This window comes from Amblyomma mixtum, chromosome 3 (genome assembly GCF_055824585.1).
Source record: "Amblyomma mixtum isolate Tamu chromosome 3, ASM5582458v1, whole genome shotgun sequence".
Lineage (NCBI taxonomy): Eukaryota > Metazoa > Arthropoda > Arachnida > Ixodida > Ixodidae > Amblyomma > Amblyomma mixtum.
The window spans coordinates 87,757,732-87,773,244 of record NC_143014.1 but is presented as its reverse complement, the minus strand read 5'-3'; the positions used below and the strand labels follow the sequence as shown (position 1 = coordinate 87,773,244).

General features: G+C 49.3%; 2 protein-coding genes across 4 annotated transcripts in view; one reads left to right on the top strand and one right to left on the bottom strand.

The window, feature by feature from the left end:
* The window catches only part of Dhx15 (DEAH-box helicase 15), a 106,960-nt gene that overhangs the window by 22,101 nt on the left and 69,346 nt on the right, over nt 1-15,513 (top strand). The gene's annotated exons all lie outside the window — the stretch shown is intronic.
* LOC149350846 (neprilysin-1-like) lies at nt 6,138-8,537 on the bottom strand. The gene has a single exon (XM_089580026.1). It carries the CDS (start codon nt 8,535-8,537, stop codon nt 6,138-6,140), a length of 2,400 nt encoding a protein of 799 aa, XP_089436152.1.

The following is a 15,513-nucleotide window of genomic DNA, read 5'->3' as shown; positions in this document are numbered from 1 at the left end:
TCAGTTTTACTATTTTTTACTTTTTATGGCTAGGGTTCAAGGCTGTCGCCGCACGCTCCCTCCGCAGTTTTTTTTTTTTTTTTTGTTCCTTCATGCGGGTTTGTAGGCATGAGCCAGAACAGAAGGCGCTGCGGAAAGCCTTGTGCAGACGACGCGGCGCCAAGGCTACGCCCAACCTTCTCCCGTCAGTCAGAACGATGCACCAATGGAGTGCCTTTAGCGAAAGTAGCCCCCCTTGACGTCAGCGGGGTTCAGTGTAGTGGGCCGGGCCCGTTTTTGTTGAAGGAAAGAACGAGCGGGCTTTGATTTGAATTTTCGCAGCTTTTCGGGCCGCGCATGGCTCTAGTATTTTGCAGAGGTTATCTTCGATGCCTCATCTATGGAGTGGGCTTGTTTTTCAAAAATGTCCGGGCCCTGGGCAGTGGCCCTTTAAGGCACAGCAGCAGTTGCCCTAAAACGTATTCCCTAAAATTCTGTCACCACGATGATTTGGTGAAAGGCAGAGCACGCGCGCCGGAACGAGTCGATTCTAAACGATAAAAAAATCGCATAGTTTAATCCGTCTGCTTGTAAAAATGCGGCACCGATTTTCCTTTTCTCTCTCTCTCTGCACAGTTCAGGAAGAAAATTATAAACCCCACTTGTAGGCCGCTTACGTTTTGTCGAAGGTTATGCTTGTGCAGTTTAAACACCACTGACCAATGGCGTAGCCAAAAATTTTGTTCGGGGAGGGGGCTCATGTTGCAGCGTGGCCTCCTCATAGAATTGGTGGAGGGATAAAACGCAATAATAATTGCATTGCCAATGCCATTGTGTATTAGATAACGCTAGACAAGTGAAATATGCATTTTTTAAATAAAAGAATGTATTCGTATGTCTTAAAATTCGTGGCAGGCATAACTGATGCCAATGCTTCCATGTTTTTGCGTATTTAATAAGCAAAGAAAATATCGCTCGAAGTCTAGAACTCTTATGAGTCCGAAACCAGCAAATCAGTGCATGCCGCGGATATGAAAAACGTAAAGGCCATGAAATGAGCAAGTAGAGGACAAATATTTTAATGAATCTTTGTCGTTCAAGAATCTTTACATTTTTGTACATATCCAACGGCCAGGGAAACGTATCAATGACGCTGTCCTTCGCTCCAGTGTACTGCGCAGCAGCAGCTGTCACTGGTCATGTATTGTAGTAATTGCACCGAAATTTTAGTCGCAACAGCGAGCGCATGTATAAACGAGGAGTTCTGCAAAATATACATTAGAACTTCGAAGATAAAGTGGTATTAGAAATGCGAAGATACTGCTTGATAAAAGACAAAAGTGTCACTGGAAACAAAGTCACTGTATGTGCACACAAAACCTCGCAACAATATATTTAAATACACGTATGTCTCCATTAAATCTGCGTATCTAAGCAAAAGTCACTCTATATAATGCGTCAAACAAGGCAAATAAACATCTTGCGCAATCACAGATAGTAAACTTTACACATAGAAAGACAGGCCATCCGGGCAAGAACACAACGAGGATAGCAGAAGTCGCGATGTTTACTTTGGCCATGCTGCGGTCGGTGACAGTTCGAAAAAATTTCAGAGGATGGGGGGGGGGGGGGGGGGGGGGGGGGGGGGGCGGGGGGGGCTGAAGCCCCATAAGCCCCCCCCCCCTCCCCCCCATTGACTGCAAAACATTTTGTACCGCTGATGTTGGGCCGAGACCGGATATTTTCTTCGGGACGACATTTTGCGCCTCCCTTCACTGGATGTCTTTTGCGATTTGCAGGGAGGAAGTGCGCGATGCGGTTGGAACCCAATTTCAAGGTCTGCAAGACCAGCTTCTTAATCTAGTCGGCCAGCGCTTCGAAGAACTGAAAGCAGAAATGGTTGAAAAGTTGGACGGAAAAATTCAAGAAATGGAAGAGCGCATCAATGCACGCTTTGACGCCATTATCGACGCTCTTCAGGGACAAGAGGAAGACGAAGAGATCTTTGAGCAGCCCGAGGAAGGTTCTGTTTGAAAAATGGCGTGTTTCTGTGTGCTTGTATGTGGTTGTGTGCGAGATTCAGAACTGCCTAATTTATTGTTGTGTGTTTTGTGACGCCATGGATACGTCTGCTGTACAAAATGCTTTGCGCGCGGTTGAGAAAATGTTACCTGGAGCATGAGTCAAAGCGCACACGTTCTTGCAGATTCACCGCCACCGAGAGACTTCTCAGGTAGCGCCATAGGTTTCGTGCAGTACACACTGATGCGCGTGTTGCCCCATTTGAAGCTCGTTGGCCGTTTTCCACACTTTTATCTCGATGGCACGAAAAAAAGTCACTTTTAATACTTACAGAGAACTCTCGCTGACTACGGACGCGAGCGGCGCGATCTCTTCACGGTGCACATCATAGGTCTCGGAGAGAATGGACGTCTTCCAGGTCATTCGGCTACAGTCAGCGCATAGGTGCAGAGGAGTGTGGCTGCAAGTCGCAGAAGAACGCGTGCAGGATGCGTAAATGTACTTGCACAACGTCAGCTGAATATCTCGCCATGGCTTACACAGGCTCCGGTGTGATTAGCTTGCCCGCTGCGGCAAATTGACTCGTGGAGTGGAAGGTAAAAAGCAAGCGGTCCCGTTCGGTGCCGAGGTGCGCTTGGCTGTCGTGCACGGGCGGCCCAGTACTGTGCTCTGTCGCCAAATTTGGAGGTACAAAAATTCCGCTGTTGAAAGTTTCGGGCGGCGTAGTTAGCGCAACCAGACGTCGTCTTTGAGATTTCGCTTCTTATTGCGTCTAGCGCCGCCTTTTTCGGACAAGTATTGTAGAATTTAGCTGCCGGATAAAGCCTGTGCTGCGAGTACCGTTTAGTGGGCGCAAAAAGACGCCGTTGGGTCGTGTCGGTAATAAAAGTGGAGCGAAACATCAGCGTCGACGTCTGGTTGCGCAAACTACGCCACCCAGACACTTTCAACTGCGCAATTTCTGTACCTTCACAGTTGGCTACAGGGCTTACTGGGTCGCTCGCGCACAACAGCCGAGGGCACCCGGCTGGCTTGGTGTATATGTTTGCGCTTTGCTGAAACTTTGAAACAATGATGACGACATCGGAGTGTCGCGAGCGAGTACTGGGAACGAATTCCGCGTGACCGCCAGGTTCGTTGCAATCATACTGTATGTAGTACAACCGGCGTCAGAAGTCTGGTCACGCGACAGGCCGCCAAAATCGAGTAAAACTGCATCGTCGCGCTATCTAACGCTGCACTTTTGGTGTCGACACATCGCACTGCATGTCCGCGTCCTTTCATGCTCGCATCGCAGCCGTGTCTTCTTTTTTTTCTCGTCTGCACCGGACTATCCGATTACATCCACCTTTTGGCGTTAGGCGTCGCTTTCTTTATCCACAGCGTGACGCTCGCAGTTCGCTAAACCCTTAACATCACCCCCCCCCCCTCCCCCGAAGTAGTGAATAAAGAAAGCGACCCTTACCGCCAAACGCTGCAGATAAAATGCCAGCGAGAAAAAAGATTGGGCAGGGAGCGTGAAAGGACGCGCACGTGCACTGCGATGTCTCGACCCCAGAAGTGCAACGTGAGACGGCGCGGCGACGCAGTTTTATCTGATTTTGGCCGCCTCTCGCATGCCCCGACTTATTTTGCCACCAGTTGTACTCTTTTACAGTTCAAGCCACAAGTTTTGTCAGCCATGGCGCTGTGAACTTCAATTCAGCAGCTACAGAGCGTCATGCCTGCTTTACTGGAGTCGCCGCGCCTCCATTCAGCACACATCGATGTGCACAAGCCATTCGATTCAGGAATTTACCGCACTTTAATGGTCCGGTGCATGACAATCTGTAGTGAATGTTCATACCCCAAGTCTCTGAACTGCAATTCTTCATCGTCTTTTGCACCTGCTCTAGTTTCCCTTGTGGTATGTGTCTCGAGTATGCCATGATGTGGGCCACTAATGTTGTATTTAGACCTGAAAGTTGCGGAGCGCGTTGTGGACATCTGCATGGTGCCTCTTTACGGCACACCAGTATGTCGGCACACTTTTTTTTGTTCATTTCGGCCCGCTCGGATCAAACTGCTGCACTGACTGCGCCTTTGTGCTCAGCACCGGAACGCCTTAGCCTCTGAGCACCGCGGAGTGTACGATAAAGCTTTTGATGCGGAGTTACCTGCCTTGAGCACCAGCCTGTGAGGAATACCATGAGCTTACAATATGCATAGACGAAAGCAGCAGAAGATCGAAAGTGCCTTTTTCTAGCCTCTTTTTACCGTCGTGGCCTTATTGCAGTAGCGAAGTGAAAGTGCCAAAAAGGGATTGCACATTTAAGCGCAATAAAGTGTGTTTGAAAAGTCTGCACCGCCGCATTTCCTTATTTTTAAAGATCATTTCTCATTTGGCCTTACAAATGACTAACCATTGCAGTTTTTCCCCGTTTATCCGCGCCTGTCACAATTCAAAACTGCCGGATCCCCACGCCGACCACGGTGGGCCTTGCTCTGCGGGAACAAAGGAACGACACTATGGCTGACACTTGATAACAATAACGCCAGCTAGCAACAAAACACGTAAGTAATCGAGATCGTCCGACTCACCAGCAAGGTTACGGGCAAACGTTAGCCCACGCCAGGGCGAGGGGGAAACTCCGTGGCCGGACGGGACGAGCTGGCGGGAGAACGTTCCCACCACGAGGCCTGCCCCGCTGGTAGAGGCCGGAGCGTGCGACGACGCGTTCGTATGCGGCAAAATTCCAAGCCTAAGAGGGCCGCCTCTCCCGCGCGCGCTGCAATTGCTCCATGCATAATATTCTTACACCGTGCTCCATGCATGGTGCTAAGTAGCGCCAACTGCTCTCTCCCTGTTCTGCGCCGCTGCTCCTTCTCTCTCGTTTCGACTGTGGCTCCCACTCACTCGCGGCAAGGTATCGCGCTAGCTTTTGAGCTTGTATTTTTGTCGCAATTTTTTCATGTTATGTTATGACTGGCTGCCAAAACACTAACTAAGTGAGGATGTATAAATGTGGTTGCGCTTCGGTGTTTCCGCTGTTAGCAGTAAGACGTCACGCGACCTCAGCGCTGGTTCATCTATCGCCTTCGCCTCCGTGCTTCAGTCACTCGCCGGTTACCGGCGAAAGTGCGCAGCGCGGCTTCAACTTCTTTAATGGCGTGCGAAAGCGATTGATCCACCAGGTTATGGTGCTGGTGTCACTGGCTTGCGAGCTACCGATAAAGCTGCGGAAGCGGCTCGTCGATAAGACCAAAGCGAAGTGCTCCGCTAACTAGGCGTCGCTCTTTCGTCTGCCGATGTTGGAGCACGTTACATAATGGCATGCGTGCCTTTTTTTGTTTTTGGAGGGGGGGGGAGGGGGGAAGGAAGGCGGCAGTCGTTTTACAGGTGTGTGCAAGCATCTACTGCGGATTGTGTTGCGCGCGGTAGCGAGAGCTGGCGTACTTTGCATTTTATACAGTATCGTAACAAAATGACAGAATACAAAGTATGATCAAACATGCGGCTTTGCCCCTCCCACCCACATTCGGAGTTCACGGTGTCACCGACAACCATGGACCTTCAGAGGTGCAAAGCTAACGTGGGGCGTCGTTCCAGCCACTGACAGAACCGCGCAGGAATTTAAGGGTAAAATCGAGGGACTTGGCATGAGAGAATAGTTAATAGTGGTTAGTCGAACTGTTTTTTTTTTCGAATAGTTCGTTTCGAACTCTTCCCATGCCTCCCGATACTGTTAAATAGCTACGGAGCAAGAGGTAACGTTACTGACCCCAATTAATCATCTGGAGGCAGTATTCCTTTTCTTCATGCTGCCTGAGAGCGTTTGATAGCATTGGTGGCACCACGTAGATGTTCTTACGGCACGTCAACACTTACCCTTTGCTGTGTTGACATTTTAGTGGTGCTGCGACGCCGGCGCCCTCCCTTGTTATTTAAGGTAACTAACCAAGCTAAGGAGGGTGCATCGCGGGGAAGCCATCCAAAGGGGAAGACGCGGAGCAAAGTCCCCACAAGTTTTATTATGATTATGCACTATGTACAGAGTGAACAATGATGCGAACAGAGGACATGATCGGTTACTGATTGCGGATGCATTGCACTACGGCGGTTCTGACTGTCATGAGAAAGTCGCTCCTAAGTAAGGCTACCATACTGCGCATTTCCTGGCGGGATTCATCGGCGAGTTTACGGGGCAGTTGAAAGCTGTTGAGAATTTGGCGAAATTCATCAGCGGTATGTTAATGCGAAGCCTGCCCGGAATTCGTTCGTATTTCACCTTGCGTACGGCTGACTCCTTACTCGGATTGTCACACAGGCCGAGCGCGTACGATATAAAGAACATCTTGTGCAAGTCCACTTCACCGATGTCCAGAGGAAGCTTCTGTTTGTCAAGCGTGGCGCCCTGCGACGTGAGAGTCTTAAGGTAAAGGTCGTGCAATGGTGCAAGTATTGCACTGTCCGCGATGTTTTCGTCTAGCTTGATGCGAGCATCGAAACTGTCTCCAACTAGTTCCCGTAGCTCGATGTAGTATTGGTCCTGAAAACACAGCTCCATCTGAGAGAATTTGCTTAGTTCGTCTGTGTTCCACCAAGTTGCCACGGCCAAGTTGTGGTCTACAGTGGCGCCACGGCGGTCTACTGCAGAGAACATGCCACGAAGCACGTTAGGGAGCAGGAGGGGGTACAACACGGGGTCTATGTTCTTGCTGATGTCATTCACAAAGGCGATGTTTCCATGAGGAACAAATAGCACGTTTCGCCCGAAGAAGTACTCGTAGCCGGGGATCAGTGTCGAGTGATCGTACCTTGCGTCCAAGTCGTCCTTTGGCGGTTTGGTCTCCCAGTAGATGTTCATGGAGGCTGCCTGGACTTCTCGAAAACTTTCCAAGAGGTGAGTTGGGTCCAGAGGCTGGGCGTTGAAATTGTAGTAGTTTGCGACGGTGTTTATGTCGTCAATGCTTCCCAGGAAAACTAAGCGCATGTTCTCCAGTTTGTCGACGCCTATTCCTATCGCAGCGCGATCTAGCCACGATGACGTCGAGAGCAGCCTGTCTGCCATGCTGCTTTTGATTTGAACTTCCACGTTGGACATGCTGAAGTCATAGTGCTTGAGCAGCAGGGTAGAGTTGTCTTTGCTAAAAGTCATCCTTGTAAAGAATCGCATGCCTTGTCTGTAAACCCGCTCTAAAAGATGCATACATGCTTGCAGTCGTTCGGGCACGAACTCTTGGTAGTTGTCATGGCTCAGTCGGAGCAGCTGACCGGCAGGTTTGGCCAAAAGCGGAGAGACTTGTACCACTAGCCGATAGCCAAGGTAATTGAGCAACGTTACTGTCTCCGTCTCGTTGACAACCGCCGCCATTTTGAGCAGGTAATCCTGGTGCATGATGGCTACTGGCTTCTCGTTGTCAAACACCTGGATGTCTTGAAAGATTATGTTCAAGTATTCTTTCCAGTCCCACTTTCCCCGGCGGTCCAGGTGTCCAATACGCTTGATTCTGTCTTGAAATTCCGTGAATTTAGGAACGGGCATTGCAGCAGCCAGTTTTTTCTCCAGCTCTACTATTGCTTCTGCTTGTTCACTCATGTCGTGCTTCGTTTCAAAGAGCGACAGTGCCATTTCTACTCGGTTCGTGTAGTTTTCCACAGATTCGGACAGAAAAGCCAGTTGATGTCTTTCAAGCGTGGAGCTAGGTTTGTCCAAATGCACAGTGTAGCCTCGGTCGTCTTCGAAAGGTTTCTTTAGGTACACTCGCGCAAAAGAGAACACTGCCAAGTCCCGATCGACAAAGGCACAAATGGTGACGATGTTGACTCCTCGGGGTGCCTTTCTGTAGGGCCAGCCTCCCAAGTTGTACTCTTCAAGGAGGCTTCTTAGCGACGTGAAGTTCTTGTCCGGCTTCTCCTCTGACTGGCACTTTGAAAGAAGAGAAATGGCTTGGTGCACGAACACTCCCGGATACTTGTGGTAATTCTCTTCGTTCTGCTTTAGATAGGTGCGAAAAAACTTCTCTACGTCCAGCATCAGCATGCCCATGGTGCGCTCCATGTACGGTCTGTCTTTGATGTCTAGGCCCTTAGAAAACCACTTGGAGGAGCAGACATAGGAATAGAAGTCCACGCAAGGATTCACACTGGTGTTGAGCTTTCCTCGTAAGTAGCGCTCCATCCAAAGACACGTCTCTGTCGTGCACGTCGTGTCGGCGTCTGGCAACTTCACCTGGTGCTTGAGCAGGTGCCTGGACGGCGGCGCAGCCTCTTCGCTCTCGTCCTGACCGGCCGTGGCGTTGTAGATGAACAGAGATATGGGACGGTTGAAGAGTTCCAGGATGGTGCTGCCGTTCTGCAGCTTGTACGTTGACACAGCTACACCGACCAGCACCATAACAACGCCCACTGTACAAACGACCACGTAAGGCAGGCGGCTGTGGCTAGTCTGGATAGTACGTGACCGCGTGCGCGTGCGTACTACGCAGCATCTGGTCTCTGGCGAAGTGCTCCGCACGCCGACTTCTTGGTACAGGGCGCTGGGGCTCGGCTCCATTGTCAAGAGGTTAAAAACTAGCGCGCGCCTGCCTTTCTCTTCCTCGTCTTAACGGTTGTGCGTCAGCGCTCATGCTGCCGTGAACAAAGCTGCAGTTGTCCCACACGACACAAAGGGCCCTCAAAACGTTTCCGAAAACGGTTTTTGTGTGACAGCCGTGTGTATAGTTGGCCTGGCTAGTGCAATTCGAGAACGTGGTGGGCGAAAACAGCGCGCACACACAGGACACATGAACAGGCGACATCCCTTCTTGTGCCCCTGTGTACATGCTGTTATCTCATTTCCTGCTCTCTTTTGCGAACAATAATCCTTTCGGTCCTGAATTTTTCATTTTGGTCGCAGATTTTTTTCCTCTGTGTTTTATTGCGAAAGCACTACTGAAAAAAAAAAACGAGGTATGTGTGAGGCCTTAACCTTTGACAGAGCGGCAGCGGCAGAGGGCGCAGCTGCTTCGTCAACGCGCGGAAAATTGCCGCGTCGATGGCAGCGCCCCAAAGCTAGCGAGAGGAGCAAGCATGTTTTTGGTGCACTCGTAGTGCTCCTCCACGCACCTTCGCGCTTATTGGCATGAGCTTCCGCGCTCTGTCGAAGCCACACGTGCCGTGCGTCAGCTCTCTGGGCTACGCCGAGAGAAGCTAGGCAATGAATGCTACCAGCCAAACGCGGGCATCTAATCGTTCGGAATGTGCTCTCGCGTTTGGTGCGGCTATAGTGCCTAGAATATATTCTAGGCACTATAGTGCGGCCCAGCGGCTGACGGCTGAGTGGGTGTAAAATGCGAACCGCAATTCACAGCAAAGAAGTGAACGAAAATTTATTTTGCAGTGTGGAGCTTTTTTTTTACTTTGTAAGGGACAGATGTATCTTGCAGTTGCCACAAAAGACGCCGCTCTCTCCTGTTTACCTTGCGTTTTGTACGATTTCTCCTCGTTCTTGTCGCTGACAAGCGTATATATAACGGGTGTCCCAAAAATGACTGATGGATTTTGAAAATAAATAAAAAAAGAGACGGAATGCGATCGAATTGTATTGTGTGCGACCTTACGCTTAGGAAATCAGGGAATTTTATCCCTTCGAGATTCATATTTAGTTTACATTTCCACCAACAGGTGGCGCTCTATTTTCTGTGGAAACTGCGCCTCATTTCAGCAAAACTGTGCTCCAGGCGGTGGAACTCTAACACAATAAACACCCGCTGTTCGAAGGAATGAACCATTTTGGTACAGCGGAATTGCAATCTCAAAATCACATGTTATCAGCTTGACGGCGAACTACGGAATGACGAGCTCAAATATACTCCGTTTTAGCTATACCTATTCCAGGTCGCCTGCAGCGCCACCTGTTGGTGGAAATGTAAACTAAATTTGAATTTTGAAGGGATAAAATTCCCTGATTTCCTAAGCGTAAGGCCGCAAACAATACAATTCTATCTCATTCCGTCTATTTTTTAATTGATTTTCAAAATCCATCAGTCATTTTTGGGACACCTTGTACGTTCTAGCTGATAGTACGTCACGTCAACAACACACTTATTCAGAACCTTCATAGCCTTCCTTACGGTGACTGTGGACAAAATAAAGGCTTTCCCCAAATCTGTAGCACCCTCTTCTATCGAGCTTCATGAACACCAGATACCTTCCTTCAATGGCTTTATGGAGGAGGAGGTAAACTTTATTAAAGAAGAGGTCTTAGGCGCGGATTGGGGTCATGTTCCCCTTCCCGCGGTGGGCTCCTCTTCTAGGCCGGACGCCAGGTGGCCGACCGACGGTGTCGTTCGGCGACCTCTTCGGCTCGCTCTGTGGCTCGAAGTTGAACCTCCGGGTCCGAGCTGAGCAGCGCGGCCTCCCACTGAGATTGGGTAGAGAGCTGCAGACTGTGCGATGGCCTGTCTTGAGTACATGAGTATAGGATGTGCGGTGTGTCTGCCTTTTGGTGCCCACAGAGAGAACAGACGGGGCTGTACTGCTCCGGGAACCATATGGAGTACATGTATGGATTAAAGAAAGTGTCTGTTTGGAGCTGCCGCCAACTGACTTGTTGTGTTTTACTGAGGGATTTATGTGGTTCTGGGAAGATCTGTCTTTCTTTCTTGAAGTGGGTAGTAATTTCCTTGTAGGTTGTCATTCGCTCCTTGGCCGACCTGAGCTCGGGGTAGCGCACCTCCCGGTTAACCACGAATCCTCGGGCAAATTGGTGCGCCGCCTCGTTTCCAGGATGGTCCGAATGGGCGGGGACCCAGATCAATGTTATCTGGCGGGTATTGGAGATTTTTTGTAAGATTTTTATGGCTGCTGAGTGGGCCCTTCCTTTTGCAAAATTTCGAATTGCTGTTTTGGAGTCACTTATGATGTATTTGGCAGTGGTGGAGGTAATGGCTAAAGCTCAGGCAGCTTCTTCGGCCTCCTCCGGAAATTTTGTTTTATCTATTGTCGCCGATGCAAGGGGAGAACCTCGATGATCGACAACTGCCAGAGAAAAGGCGTCTCTGTCCGCATGTTCTGCCACGTCCACGTGCGCCGTGTCTTTCTGAACTGAAAATCTTTCGTGAAGTTTTTGTGCCCTAGCCTTTCTTCTGTCCGTATCGTAGTGTGGATGCATGTTTTTGGGCAGAAGAGGGACTGTTAAGTGTTCGTGCACGTGTCTTGGAATTGGTAAGGTGTGTGTACGGATTCCTTCATATTGTATTCCTGCTTTCATTAGGATGAAACGTCCCGTTTCAGTGCCTGATAGTCTTTCATATTGTGCGGTGAGGTGTGCTTCTATCATTTCCGCTAAGGTGTTATGAATTCCTAACTGTAATAGTTTTTCATTTGGAGTATGACGTGGGAGGTTGAGCGCAATTTTGTAGGACTGTCTAATTAGAGAATCCAGGTCGTCTCTTTCTCTTACTGTGAGAGTGGCGTATGGTGTAGTGTAGTTGACTCTGCTAAGAACGAAGGCTTGTATTAGTCTCCTGGTCTCGGCTTCTTTAACGCCTCCTCGCCTATTCGCGATGCGTCTGATGAGGAAGGAGATTTGGTTGACAGTGTTTCTCAGTTTCTTAATTAACGTGTCGTTTTTTTTGTTTGACTGTATCAGCATTCCTAAGATTCTTAGTGTTTCCACTTCTGGGATGGCTGCCCCTTCCGCGTAGATTTTGATCTCAGGCGCTTTATTTTTCCTTTGACGCTTTGGGTGTAGGATGAGGACTTCAGATTTTTTGGGGGAACACGCGAGTCCCGCGGCTTGTGCCTCCTCTACTACTACATCTGCCGCTTGTTGTAGCGTATCTTGTATTGTGGCGATACTCCCCTTGGTGGTCTAAAGGGTGATATCGTCCGCGTACAAAGAGTGTTCTAGGTCTGGGATTTTTTCGAGTGCGTGTGCCATTTTGATGAGGGTTATATTGAATAAGATGGGGGAGAGGACCGATCCTTGCGGTGTTCCTCTGTCTCCTAAACTGAAGGTGTCGGATTTGATTGCGCCAATTTGAATTTTAGCCGTTCTATCGGAGAGAAAGTCCTTGATGTAGTTAAACGCTCTTTCGCCCACATTCAACGGTGAAAGAGATTCTAGGATTGCTTTGTGTTTGACGTTATCAAACGCTTTTGTTAAATCTAGAGCTAGGATTGCCCTGGTGCTCCTTTCTTGCTCCTGAGATAGGACTTCGTTTGCTAGTCTGAGCATCGTGTCCTGTGTTGATAAATGTGGTCTAAAGCCAATCATAGTGTGTGGATATAAATTCTCTTTGTGCATGTGAGACTGGAGTCTGTCTAGTATGACGTGCTCTATCAGTTCTCCTATGCAAGATGTAAGCGAAATAGGTCTGAGGTTTTCGAGCGCGAGCTTTTTGCCCGGTTTTGGGATGAATTTAACGATGGCATGTTTCCAAGCCGCTGGGAGTTTTCCCCCCCTCCAACACTCGTTCGCAAAACCAGTGAGGGCTGTGATGAGTGTCGTCTAGGTTTCTGAGTGTCTTATTTTTAATGCCGTCTTCTCCCGGGGCGGATGTCGTGCGTATCTTATGGAGGGCTGCTCTTATTTCCGCTATTGTTATGTCAGCGTCCAGGAGGGGGTTAGGTTGTCCTTTATAATCTGGTAGTGACTGCGTCTCTCGGGTTGTGCAGAAGTATTTCTGCTGTAGCGTGTTGATAATGTCTTGATCCGTGCCTGGGTCCATGTTTAAAATTTTGGTGATTTCCCTTTGAGTCGTAGCTTTATTTGATTCCTGATCAAGGAGATGCCGCAGAAGATTCCACGTCTCTCTCGTGCCTAGATTGCCATTTACATTTTCGCAGATATGGTCCCATTGCTGCCTTGCGATTTCTGCGGAGTGGTGTTGAATTTCTTTTGTGAGTGTGAGTATCTTGTTTCTAAGCTTTTGTTGTATTTTTGTTTAAGCCATCTTTTTTCTAGGCTTTGCCTTGCCTCCCACATGTGCGTAAGTTTGGTTTGGTTTGGTTTGGTTTATGGGGTTTAACGTCCCAAAGCGACTAAGGCTATGAGAGACGCCGTAGTGGAGGGCTCCGGAAATTTCGACCACCTGGGGTTCTTTAACGTGCACTGACATCGCACAGTACACGGGCCTCTAGAATTCCTCCTCCAAAGAAATTCCAGCCGCCGCGGCCGGGATCGAACCCGCGTCTTTTGGGTCAGCAGCCGAGCACCATAACCGCTGAGCCACCGCGGCGGCGCATCATGTGCGTAAGTCTGCTGTCAATCGCATTTACGTCTAGGTCATGTACTAGTTCTTTAGTGGCCTTTCCCACATCTGATAGGAGGGTTTGTGTCCACTGTTCTAGGTCTGTGATCGGTTCCTGATTTTGGTCGCGGATCGTCCTAAGTTTGTCCCAGTCGGTGATCTTGTTTTTTCTGGGTTGGGGTTTGAGATTGGCAATGGCGATTTTAGATGCTATGATATAATGGTCACTTCCCAGATTTTGTCTGGTGTTGCTCCAGCTTAAGTCTGGGAGATTTTTGCCTATCGTGAGGTCCGGGCACGTGTCCCTGCTCACGCTGTTACCTATCCTGGTAGGTTGCATGGGATCCGCGTATTGGGTTAGCCCTCTTTGCTGGATAAAATCAATTAGGGCCGTGCCTTTCTTAGATATAGTTGCGTGTCCCCATTGCACGTGTTGAGCGTTCAAGTCGCCCACAATTAGGGTTGGGTTTTGGCCTGCAATTTGTAGGGCTTTCAGTATAGCGGCTTTCGCTGGTCCAGCCTGCGCCCTGGGGTGGCTGTATGCGTTCAGTATGAACAGAGAAGAGGAGTTTCTTTTGCTGGGTAAAATTTCGATTAATATACAGTCGAGCTCTACGTTTTCAATTTCGTGGTTAACCACGGTAAGGTTTCTATGTACCATCGTAGTGGTTAAAGGTTGTTCTGTGATGTGACATGGCAGAACTGCCCGGTACCCTGGCAGTTTTAGTCGAGATATTCTGGGTTCTTGGATCGCTATTACGTCAGGTTTTTCGGATTGCGATTGAATATGTAACTGCAGATCTGCTTTTTTGTTGCGCATAGATCTGCAGTTCCACTGCCAGATTGTTATGCTTTTAGGATTGGCCATTTTGCTTGGATAGATCGATTGGCGCCCCTTGAGCTGACGGGGGAAGCCGACGTAAAATTTCCTGTAAAATGGTGTCGATTACCCCGAACTTGTGATTTACATCCTGTATGTGTTGTTCGAGTCTTTGTGATAAATTGTCAACTGTTTGTGTTACGTTATCGAGTTTCTGACTGTGCTCTTCCACTTTTTGTTCGAGTTTTGGGACTCTATCCTCCAATGAGGGATTTCTAACATCAGCTACTGCTCGTTTTTTGCGAGGTGTTTCTTCCTTGCTTACTACGCTTACTGGGGTTTCGACTGTTGCGGACACAGTAGTTTCCATTTCTGTAACTTCCTGCATGGCAAGTGGTTTTGGAGGAGGGTCCTTAGATTCGGCGGGTGCTTTTAGTTTACTGTTTTCCTGTTCTAAGTGTTTGATGCGGTCTGTAAGTATTTGAATGTGGTGGAGTGCCTGATCGAGTTTAGACTGTAATAACTGCAGCTCCGTCCCCTTTCCGTGAGAGGCCACTCCCGCCCAGCTCACCTGTTTCGGTCCGGGGCTCTGCGTCCGGCTGCTGGTGCCGCTGTCACCTCCACTGCGGCTGCTGCTGCGTCCACTGCGGCTGCTGCTGCGTCCGCTGTCCAAGGGTGGGAAGGAGCTCGAGCGGTCCTTTCTTTGGGTGGATGTTGAGTCGTCGCTGGTCCGGGATTTTGATCTTGATTGGTGCTCCGACGTTTTAGTGTGGAGTCGTAGAAATCTTTTTTTTTTTTTGCAGCTGTTATCGCCTGTGCGGTGCCCTTCTCCACAGACAATGCAGACTGGGTCGCAGATTTCTTCTTTGAGGTGCTGGTTTCCGCAGTACGGGCACCGTTGTTGCGGTGGCTCTGGACATACGTCTCTTCTGTGTCCGACTCTTCTGCAGTTCGTGCACGCCTCTACTTTTGGAATGAAGGGGTAGATCGGATACAGGACGCCGAAGTATATGATGCTATCTGGCAATTCGTCCGCGTCGAAGTGGAGCAGGAGGGACTTTGATGTTCTTCCCATGGTTCGTGCTTGGACGATTTCAGGGTTTCTTTTGCGAAGTTCTTTCATCATTTCTTGCTGCGTTTCGCCATCGTAAGCCCTGTAGATGATGCCCTGCAAGGCCTTGTCCGGAGGAGCGATGTACGACGTCATGATGATGTCTTTGCCTTCCAGCTTGATTTGTTTGACTGCGACGTAACGTAGTGCGTTTGCCTACACCGGCGTCGATATGGTGAACACATTCTTTGTACAGTTCGTTCTGGATTGGTCTTTGTCAGCCTCGGTCGCGGTAATGCCGCTAGCTGATGCAATAGCTTGCCTGATGGATTTCTCGGTGTAGCGCGTGATGTCTACGCCACCCGTTGGTCTGTAGATTATCTTATAGTCTTCCTCCGGTAGTCGTGGAAGCGGTTTCTTAGGA

What these genes read in the sequence shown, in the direction of transcription:
- LOC149350846 (XM_089580026.1), bottom strand. Translation starts at nt 8,537, where the DNA reads ATGGAGCCGAGCCCCAGCGCCCTGTACCAAGAAGTCGGCGTGCGGAGC.